We start from the raw sequence: 11,852 nt of genomic DNA on the forward strand, positions 1-11,852 counted from the left end.
ACTCACAAATAAGTTAAAACAAATAAAGGCTCATTAGAGTCATTAGACCACAGACATACTTCCCAGGGTATCATTACAGCTCAGCTGTATATTGTTGCTGCGTGCCAAGTATTTCTGGAATTTGGTGCATACACACAAAAAAGTCATTTCGCAGTGCTTTTCCTCCTCTCATCACTCCCTCTCCTCCTCCTCATCCTCCACTCATGAGTCTCATATTTCCCTCTCCTCTTCTACATTGTGTCTCCTCGTGTGGTTCTTTGTGCGATGAAAATTTGGGGTTGGTCAGATGAGTGTTTTTATCTCATCTAAAGCTCCTCATTTTACATGCCCCTGACATGTTGTCAGCACAATGAAGAAGTGCAAAGACAAATTATGTGACTGGCTATTCTGTATTATTTCACAGATTTCACAGATTTCATTAGGTTGCTCTGAAACGGAGTAGATATTTGTCTCAAACACAAGATTAAGCTTTATGACTTTTCCACCAGCACCACAATTTTTAATGAGCATGAAGAAAAACACAAGTTCAGACATTCATTACTCTCAGATGATGACAGTGACTTTGTTGATCTCCTGGGTTTTCCATCAGGGTCATAAAGTAAGAAAGAAATTGCATTTGAGTGAATATGTCAACAGCTTGTGAATGAGAGCTGTACAGTTATCTTCCATGGAGTGGTGTGTAACTTTGACAAGTTTTCATCTTGTGATGAAATTTGTGAGACTAAACGCCTTTTCATAACATTCATTTACATTCTGTAATTACTTGCTGCACACTAACTTGATAAAGCAACCTGACAAGCACAAACATGGCTGCTGTGCCGTTCTTTCAGTGCTGTAGAAGGAAAGAAAAAGCAAACCAGTGGAAGAGGAATTCATCTGAATGAAAACAGAAAAAGACAAATACCTCATTTAAAAGCAATTAGACTTCACGGAGAGGCATCAAAAAATTGGAAAATGCTTTTCTTTCTTGAGGTGGTCTTTGAGCTGTCTCACCAGCAGCCACAATTAGTTTCATTTTTCCTCCAGCTTTAAGCAGCTGCTTCTTTTCTTGTTGCATTGCATTGTGGGAGAATATAATAGTGAATCAGTGGAAGGTTTTTTTTTAAAGCCTGTTTTCTGTTTTGAATACACTATTCAATTAAATAGAGATTTGGCACACAGCTTTAATCTTCTTTTTTTTTTTTTTTTACTCTTAGGCTTTAAATGTTTGTCACAAATAAATGGAATTGAAAAACAGCCTGTTGTTTTCCAACCTTTAATTATATTACAGAGGGAGTAGACATGCATGTTCACTATTGTAACCAAATTAAATATGGACAGTTTTGTTTTTTATGTATTTTTTTCAGCTTCACCGGTCTTTTCAACATCAGAGTGGGAGTCTGTTTGTAACACTGGAAACTGTTTTAATATTGTGAAGGGGTTATTACTGTAGCTGTAACCATGAACATCAGGTAAACCTGCTGCATTAGGTGTTATCAGGAGAAGCTCCTGTCGGTCACGTCAGAGGGAAGACACAAACAGCACGTGTTTGTTCTGGCTGGAGGTCTTGCTGAAACCAAAAATTGGCTCCTCTCATAAATTACGTTATAAAGGAAAGCCTAGTGCACAGTTTATCTGCCAACTCAGCTTCATTTCTTATTTGTTCAGTATGAATTCATAAATTTTAGACCTGAAATCAGTGTCTTCGTTGTTTACCACAGAGCAGATAACCCATGACAGAGTAAATCCAGGGATTTCCTGTCAACCTGTTGGTGCTCCTCACTGGAGATGACATTTTACTCACGCAGCTCACATATTTAGCACACATGATCATGCGATAAAACCATGAAAAATGAGTGCCAAAAAGGGAGTGCTCACCCACTCACTTCGACTAATATGCATGCACGCACGCACACTTCTCCTTTGGCCGTCTCAGGATGGCTATCAGAGTTCTTGTTACCCAATCTTCCCTGCTGGGCCAATTAAAACACAGTAAACTGTGACCTCATCACCCTAGATCCTCATCAACACTCACCCTCCTCTGCCTCCCCTTTCCTTCCTTCTCTTGCTCTCTCCCTGATGACTAGTTACTTTTTCTCTACCCAGCTTTTCCTTTGCATCTTTTTTCTTTCCACTTTTAATCCACTCTTACTCCATTACTCTCCAAAATCTCCACCCCATACCTCACACACTTACCTCTCACTTTCTCTTTCCTTTCCAAAATGCAAATTACACATGAAATTGTGTGCAATGCATTTAAAACTATTGATTTTATGATGAGATCATACCCGTCCACATTTCCAAGCTCTTGGTGCCCGTTGCTGTAACTGATTTATTTATTTTAAAAATTGCTACACCGAGTTTTTGTTGTTGTTTTAAGGTTGGAAAAATTAAACTGTTAAAGTAAAATGGCTAAGTTCAGTATCAAACATCAGTTCAACAGATGATTGCAGAGCAAATTCGTTTGCCAGCAGCTGTTTAACAGACACTTCAGCCCACTGTGGAGCTCAGCTCTTCCTGTCAGAGGCTCCACTGGAAGTAATCGATGACTTCAAGATAGGTTGCACTTGTTTTGGTGGCAGAGGGTACCATATTTCAGGCTGTGTGCCACATGTAACATCTAAAATCCTTCATTAAAGGACACCTCTGCCCTGTTTCTCTATCATTTTAACATTGGCTGCCAGCCAAACTGCCAAATGCCGTGATATGAGAAGACATAAGGAAATCTCTCTCTTTGTGTCTACAGCGGTTTACATATGTGTGTAATCGTTTTAGTCTTTTTTTTCTTCTTCTTCCTTTCTCCTTTCTTGGTGTGCTCTGCAGGAATGTCCAGCTGCACAATATTTAATGCCTGCTAATCCCTTAATGTCTGCAGAGAAAAACAGAACTGAGGATGTTTCTCTATTTCAGGAGAAGAGTGGTTCAGGGATGTTTCTTCCTCAAGCTGGAACAGTGAAACACTGGCAGAGTATCTGTCATTTCAACACCACAGCTCAGCATGCACTTGGCAAATAGTGACATCCAGGAGGAAGCCAAGTTCAACATTAGTCCAAGAGAACTCAAAGTTTTCACAAGATGTTATTGAGGGTGATTTGTTGAACCCATGGAGAGGGTTGGGTGGACAGCAGGCAGCCATGTGACTTATATTTACTTATGTTAACGTTTGTTAGCAATTTAAACATTTCACAAATAGAGCCTATTATTTTCAAACCAGGGTTGAGTTTCCCCAAAAGTCATTGGAGCCCTGTTTCAAGACAGCCAAATGATTTCACGCACAAACTGCAGATATAATTTTGACTCCAGAGGGGGTTTTTACGAGTTCATGCATGTTTGTCCTGATGAGTAAAACATAATGATATAATGTGCTTGATCTCATTTGGTTAATCAGACCTGGCCTGCCAGGAGGTTGACATTTGTGACTTTGCCTTAAATGGGATGGATTGCAATGTGATACAGGTATTTAGGATAAATGAGGTTTAACTCGTATGATTTTTCTCAATGTGAAAATACCGAAATGTGTCTCAACCTACTTATGTGCATAATACAGGGGTGAAAAATATCTACAGTTGCTTAAGATTGCAACATGTGGCAAGATTTTGTGTCATTCATTCTGAGTGCCCACATTTATCGAGTCGAGTATAAAAACTTCTTGTGTTTTTTTCTTGTATTTGTACATATTATTCCTTTTCTTCTAAAAAACATAATTACTTTACTCATTACTAAATTAGCTGTGTACATGTAGTTTGTGGGAGCTGTAGTTTTGGTAGCAGCAGTGAAGTATGGTATTCATTCATCCATCATCTTCACTGAGACTAAAAAAAATATCCAACATTGAAAGAGCTGTAAGATGCTATTATTAAAACCACTGAAGCGTAAAGGAAATGAAATGAACAAAGCAGGATGCATCAGAACAGACAGGGCAAACTGACCGGCACACAGTGGAACAATAGCTGACATCAGTACAACAACAGGGAGGGAGGAGCAGATCCCCCCCTTGGACACACTGTTGTGTGTCTTCAGTTTTCAGGGTGTGCTGAAGTGTAAAAAGTTTAGATAAATAGTTTTTCAGGACTTGAACACCCCCTTGGTGAGCGTGTACTGCTGTGATTTGTAACGCTCATGTTAAAACAACCACCACCGTTTGGACACTGGGGTCGATTTAGGTGCGCACACACACCCACACCCACACACACACACACACACACACACACACACACAATGGAAAGAGATACCACTTTCTGCACCAGGGACACATACACACATCTCCTATAACTGAGTGGAAATGGAGCAGTGGGTAATCTACATGACAGATGGTCAAAGCCACATTGTTAGGACTTGAACCTTCTACCTCTGCTTCTCAAAGGAGCCAGTGTCTTTCAGCCTTCAGGTTATCCTCCCTCCTTTTATCCGTACATCTCTCATTCTTCCATCCCTCTTTTTTCTCTCCACTCTGTCAACCTCCTGTCTGTTCCTCTCCTTTTCATTTGCGTGGCTCCCCTAAGTCTTCTCTTCATCCATTTATCCCCCCCTCCACCATCATGACCTCTTTTTAAATGCCCTTCCGTGGTATTTGCATCTTGTCTCCTGCTCGCTTTTTTCTCCACCGTTCATTCGCTCTCGTCTTCTTTTTCTTTCGCATTTGCTCTTTCAGGTTGTGACCCTTTGTTTTCTCCCAACATTCAAGGCTCTTTTATTCATTACAGCCCCTTCTTTCCCATCTTTTCTTTGAAATTCATGGGCATCCCCCTCTTCCATTCATCTTTAGACCTTCTGTGTGATCATGGCAGCATTAGGGGTCCATTGCACTGGTTCAGCTTTAGCCTTGTCTGTGAACGCTGATCTCTAATGGTGTCAATAGCCTGTTTATCTGGGCATGTTCACGTTGTGCAGCAAAGCTGAACTGTTGGATCCCAGCAGGGGTTTATCAATCTGTCGTTGGACTTCAAGAAACAAGGTGAGGTGTTCAATTTATCCACCGGGTCGCCACTGATGTAGCTAGCAGGTGTTTATCCAAAGGCAGTCCTGCCTCACAGCTTTAGACTTTAGACACAAAAGACAAAAGGCTGCGTGGCAACAGCAAAACTTACAAATAGCTCCTTGACCTGAGCCTCAGTGAACATGTCACAATTTAAACTGAAGCATTTCTGTGACAACAAAGGTGAGACAGGTTTGGTTCACCTGTTCCTTTTTCTTTTATCCAAAGGAGGGAGAAACTAATATTTTATATGCATAAATGTATAGGAAACAAAAAATTAGGCGATAAAAGTGGATGTAAACACAAATATAAGATTCTGTAATCATTTTAAAGTTGCCAGTCAACCATTAAGAAGTATTAATGGCCACTTGATGATAGATTTATGTTTTTAATATTGAAGTTAATGCAATGCAATGTGCCCACCATGTCCCTGTTCATCAGGACCACAGCGTTTAAAAGCTTTAGAGATGGGAGTTTTTGGTTCCTGTTGCTGGAGGTGAAACACACTTTCACATGTGCTCTGCCATGAAATTCGCCTAAAACCCAACAAGATGAAGAAATCTCTGCTGACGCACTTGTACTGGTAATTTCACTAATATTATTCACAGGCAGGAGGAACAATGAGAACTGCCACAAGTGGGGGGTATGTTTTATCGCCATCACAGTTATGGTTCAATTCAAAAATAAAGGGCGGAATTTCACCGTGCAGTCTTTACAATCCATTTGTCATGCAAATGTTTTCCAAGCTGTTTTTCTAAAGCCGCAATCTCTTTCTTTGGTCTTATGCCAACCAATTTTCTTTTTTTCCCTCACTCTTGACTTTTACCCTTCCTCAAACATCCCTTGCACCTTCTCTCTTTTCTTCTCGCCCAGATCTCCTCTTCATGTGTGCTCTTTGATCTGACTCGGTGTTTATCTAAACCCCTTTTCCAGCTCCACATCTCTCATACTTGTACTGCCAGTTGCCCCCCACCGTGTCTGTTTCCTCCATCTGCGTGTTGCCTGTAATCTGGCCAAGGCGCCATCTGAGAGTTGCCACAGGAGAGATGCTGTTGACACAGCACACAAGTGGCACCTCGACACGCAGATGTCATACATCCGTTGTAGTTGCTCTCTCCCTTTGTCCCAGACGCACACTCACAAACATAAGCACATGCAGTTAACTTCAGACACACACACACACACACACACACAACTCTGGAGCTTTGCATCTGTTGTACTTCTACACAGAGAGCCACATTTCGGACTCCGTGCACACCCACGTGGACACACACACAAAAGCTTTAAAGATCAAAAACGCTGACGCACGAACGCCTCGGCACACACGGCTGAAGTCAACACAATCACTGAGGCTCCTTCTCCGGTACACACATCATGTGTCAAAGAACATGTAGTGTGTTTCCTCTGTCAGCAACCCCACATACCACTGAAAACCTCTCGCTGGTTCTGTGCCTCCAAACTAAATATGAGTGGTTTTCATAGACAGGACAAAGCACTATTGTGCTGCATTCATCAAAGAATATTACATACAAATATAAAGTAAATTATCTTTCTTTCAGTGTGTGACATAGAAATGATGATTTATTATATTTAACTGCCAAAACAGCCAAAATGTTTTGTTTAGGAAATAAATTTGTGGATATGTGGATGTGTGGAGCGGTAGCCGTTGCAGTAGCTCATGAGTAGCAACTATTGTGTGTATTTTTTATTTATTTGTTTGATTGTTTTCTTTTGCTTTGTTTACTTCAAATAACCACACGATACAAAGTTGATTATTCCCCATGTACTGAAGCCAATCCTTTGTGATCTAATCACATATGTCATTTGATTATATTTAATGGCTTTCTGCTCCTCCTAGATTCACGCACTTAGTCTTCAGACAAATTGCACAACTTTCATAAGGAGAAACAGCCAAAACTCCTGTCCTTGAAACTGAGGATCGCTGAAAACAGTGAAAAGTTTTAATATCTAGCAAACTGTCTGACGCTCTTTAAATACATCTCCGTGCAACTAAAGTGGATGTTAGAGCTGAAATCAATAAAAAGTCATTTTAACGTGGTCCAGAACTATTTTCTGTCATTCCATATTTTATTTCTTTTATAAAATTATTTAGAATATTCATCCACTGTAAACTTTTTATATTGGCCACTGACCTATTTGAAATCTAAACATGTCAACCACTTCTGAAACATTAAAACCAAAAAAAAAAAAAAAAAAGATTTGTTTTGCGAAATATTGGAAAGAAGGGATTCTTTCCAATATTTCTCAAAACAAATCTTTCATGAATCCCGTTTTGTTTTTTTTTTTAAAGAGGTTGGCTTGTTGTGTTGTTTCTTCCTTTTTCAACTTTTTGACTTTTGATTGGACCATTGACCTGAGAACACCTCAACTGAACTGAAGCAGCTACTCTTGAGCAGGGGGAAGGTTGCTATGACCTGTCTGTTACAAGGATCAGTATGACTAGTGATGGACATAAAATGGAGGGATGCATGAAAAAGAAGAGAAGAGTTAAGGAAAAGAGCTGAGAGATGAAAGGATGGAGTTGGCCTACATTCCAGCAGCTCCAGACTGTCCTGGACTCCTGGTGACAGATTATCCCGCTCCGCCTAAGAAAAACTAACACCCGTCTGCATGTATGCATCTGGGTAACGCCAACTAGGAAAACAAACTCATTAATTCACAGGCTGTAAGGGAAAACAAACAAAGCCTTTCACTCTGAGAACGAATGCAATCTAATCAAAATAGGACGCTGATGTGAGCCTTTGTGTTTTCAAGTGCCCCCCCCCCCTCCGCTTTTGGCACAACAAAGTGAATATTGTATTGGAGTGTGTGTGCGTCTGTGTGTGTGTGTGTGTGTGTGTGTGTCTGTGTTTGTGTTTGTTTGGGTGTCTAAAGCTACTATGTGTCTGTCAAGCACACAAATAGACACAGAGAACTCAAATGAATAAAAGGAGAAGGTCGGAGCTGGATGACAAATGAAAGACATGGAGAGAGAGAGAGAGAGAGATGCATGATGGGAGGTTTGGTATAGACGCTGGGCATAAGGCTGGGAGTCCAGCCAACAATAGACACACATCACCCACTCAGTGTCACCTCATATAAACACACGCACATACACACACTATCTTTTGAGAGTTTTCAAATTAGGATATTTAAGAAAACAGCTGATGATTGCCTCCAAACATATGAATGCAAGAATGAATGAAAGCAGTGTCCTCTGAGGATGAAACAAACAAATTATCTAAAGAACGAGTAGCAGCTGATGGTGACATTACGAGTATCTGAACACTCTTTCTGAATCCTCCAGCTGTCCTTATCTTGGTTTTTTGACACCAGGAGGAGTGAGGGGCGGATCCAGCAGATCAGTCAGTCACATGGTGGCTATGCTCTAGAGTCTAAAACTGAAAAGACTGACATTGTGTTGTATTGGTGAAGACTGGAAAGTGGCAAATGAGGCCATAAACTCATTCAGAAAACTTTTACTGAGGTAATAACTCAAGCGAGAAGCCAGGGGATTTTCACATAGACATCATTTAACACCAACATATGTGAAGATAAACCCAGAAAGGCTGAATTCACTGGAAACAGGATATTAAAAGTGTTTCAGGAGAATTTAAATGAGACAAATTTCAAGGTGTAACGTGTTATTTTCTCCACAGCCACAAGTGGCAACATTTCCCCTCTTCACCCACCTCTTCCCTCCTTAAGCCAGAGTCATCCTGTTAAGTGATTTTAATCTTGTGAATCGTGTATTCACTCAGCCGGCTAAATCAATACAATCTAATTGTACAGCTATCAGTTATTGGATACGCCTAAAGTTGCTCACCAAACAAGCTGGAGCCAAGTGAGTTTTAAAAATACTTCACCTTGAAGTTGAAGCATCTCCCAACTGACACCGACTCGCACAGCATCCAGTGTCACAATGTGGTATTACAAGATGGTGGCTAGCTTGTTCACACGCTAATATCAGTCTTGGTCATAACATTATCACTGCAGCTTCACCAAGCACTGTTGGATTTTTTCACATTTTGATTTAAGCTCAAATCCTACACAATCTTAAACATTGCACTTCTACAGTCATTTCAGCAACGCATTTATAATAGCTGCCAATGATTTACGCTTCATCTAAATTCTCCTCATTTTTACCTCTGAATCACTAGAGGAGGAGAGGAGCGCGAAGGACTGAGTGCTTTAATAAGAGTTTGGAGGTAAAAATGGCTCTCCTTCCTCCTGCGTGAACTTCTACCCACTAATTGATTGAAATGAGATAATGACAGCTTTTCCTGTCACTAAATTACCTCTACATCCTCTGGAGAATAGAAAACACCCTCTGGGCCTCTCCGAGTTGTAATGAGAAAGAGGCTGAGGAGCCAGCCAAACAAAAGGAAAGAGGGAAAATGCTGGTGTGAGACAGAAGAATGAGAACTGCCGCTGAACTGTGAGGAGATGAGCCCTATGGAGAGATTAACCATGGAAAAATAGAGGAAGAAAAGGCAGACCTGAGTCAGAGAGGAAATCACGGTAAAGAGGGCAAATTGTGGGATCAAATTTGAGCTCACCTCAACAGGAAATGGGGAAGTAGTCGGTCACTATAATTAAAATCTTATAGGCAGGTTTTATCCCCACATGCCTCAATTTGCTTGCAAAATGAGAGCTGAGGGTTTTTGTTTTTTTCTGAGGGGTTTTATGGCCAATAATGTAGACAAAGTGGTTTAATATTGTGCTGGTTACATTATGGTTACTATGTGCTGGTTATTGCTCGATCAAAGTGAAAATATGGGACTTTGAAGAAGACGCTTTTCATCAATAAAACCCAGTGAACGAGAATCTTGCATTCGTTTTTTCACTTCTCATGTTAGCTGAGGGCATGACCTTGTTTGCTCAAAAACAGAAGTTCCCTCCACTCTGCATCTACTCCCCAGTTGTGTAATTGAGTAGGATTTCTTACGTATTAAATGTCATCCGATGAACTTCACATTACATTTCATGGAATAAAATGGATCAGTAAGCAAATGGACTTACGAAATATTAATAAATGACGAAACTGTGACAAAATTTGTCATATTTCGTTATACCCAAATTACTTTGTTGGGCAATAATATAATGATAACAATAAGGGCCCACCTTTTGAGGACTGCAGTGTGTTTCACAGCAAAAAAGTCTTCCAGCCCTTCAGCCCTGACATTTGCTCAGGGAATGGTGCGAGTGGAAAGGTCATAGGTCAATCCAATAAAGGGGGTCACTTCCAATGGTGACATAAACATGTTCAGGGACATTTAATGCCAATCTCTCTTCTGTCAAAGCTGGTATTCTGATACCTGGTATTTTAACATTCATGCTCTGTGGATTTTATGACCATTTTTCCACTTAATTTCGATATTTCCTGGGCACAAGAGGAACATTTTGGCTGAGACCCTGTCATATTTTCCATGCACCATGAATACTATGGAGCAAAATTCTGTACTTTCCTAAAAATCATGTTACTAAGACACTGGTACCAGCTGAGCAAAAACTAAGGAAACAAAAGCAATGACTAAAAGTTGTGCCCAAAAAAAAAAAGAGGTGGCCAAATGCACATCTCCACATTTCGGCCTTGGTTGTAGTCTATTGCTTTTTTGCCTCTCAATATGAATTCAAAATCCCTGCCTGATTGTTCACTCTGATTTCTTAATCAGACTCTATCTATTGTTGCCCAAAGTTTCCAGTCCAGCCAGCAGGAAGACCAGCAAGCTCAGATGGTGGCTTTTCTCCTTAAAACATGGGGCTGGATGGGAGGAAATCCTGTGTGATATCTATCGCTGATGATGCCAGTGGAGCCGCTCGGGCCTGAGTGAGGACAAACAATGAGCAGGCTGGCATCAACACAGTCAACAGCACTTACACAACCACAAGCACTAAGTCTTTTGCCGCCTTGTTATCATTAAACCCGAGTGAGTCATGACCAGCATCAGGCCTTTGGTTAGAGAGGAGAAGAGGAGAAAGGCCATGAGCTGGCCAAAATCCTCAGCAAGCCATGTGGAAATATACTTCTGGAAACATATTAACCTAATTTACTCATTAGACTAAACAATAAAAAGGCTGAAATCAAAGCCAGCAGCCAATGAATCTGGAAATGACTCAGGAATGGAAGTTGTCATGGTTTAAGCAGTGAGACTAGAAAACCACCAACCCCTGCAGGACGGTAAATAGAGCTCATTCCGTAATCTAAGACGTCTCGTTGCGGTCGAAGCTGCTAATAAACTTTTATAATGAGATGATGGCACCCTGGGGTGTCTCACCGCAGAGAGATGAAGCTCCGCCAGAAGCTCCTCTGGCTGGACACCCCGCCTGCGCCGCAGCCCAGGAGCAAAGCACCGGGCTCTCCAAAAAACACATAAACCCCGCAAAACAGAAGCCAAAAACAGCGACCCGAATTTCACACTTCCAGCTCAGACCACCGCGAAGAGAGTAAGTAGTTTGAGAAAAATGCACAAATAAAAAGAGGAGGAAAAGGCTTCATTTACAAGAGGAGCTTATGTTCAAATACCCAGAGGAAAAAACTGTTAGAAAGACAAGTTAGGAAATGCAAAGAAAAGGTGGGAGATTGGATGGATAGATAGATTGGTCACTACCTTTGTATGACAGCCTCAGGCGCGGCACATTTAACTTGGTCGCCGAGATGTTGGCGACCAACAGCGCAACAATCATGTGGAAGAGACACTTAAATTCCTTCATCCTGCTTCAGTCTTAATGATTCTGGTCTTCGATTATAATTTCAACACGTGTTGGCTAAGATCCAAACACAATATTCCCGGCAGATTATAGAGGGAGATGCGGGACGCCGGTATTTGCTGTCCCAGGTGTAGTCCCGCTCGGTGCGCAAGAAGAGCGTTTGGCCGAGCAGCTGTGAGTCCGCTCC

General features: G+C 41.1%; 1 protein-coding gene across 2 annotated transcripts in view; it reads right to left on the minus strand.

Annotated features, from left to right (window-relative positions):
* Positions 1-11,852, minus strand: part of sema3bl (sema domain, immunoglobulin domain (Ig), short basic domain, secreted, (semaphorin) 3bl) — a 60,307-nt gene extending 48,455 nt beyond the window's left edge. For both annotated transcript variants that reach the window (XM_029506121.1, XM_029506120.1), the window contains exon 1: positions 11,566-11,852. In XM_029506121.1, coding sequence (XP_029361981.1) covers positions 11,566-11,668 — 103 coding nt within the window. In that variant the 5' untranslated portion in view covers positions 11,669-11,852. The remainder of the gene's footprint in view (positions 1-11,565) is intronic.

This window comes from Echeneis naucrates, chromosome 7, assembly GCF_900963305.1.
Source record: "Echeneis naucrates chromosome 7, fEcheNa1.1, whole genome shotgun sequence".
Lineage (NCBI taxonomy): Eukaryota > Metazoa > Chordata > Actinopteri > Carangiformes > Echeneidae > Echeneis > Echeneis naucrates.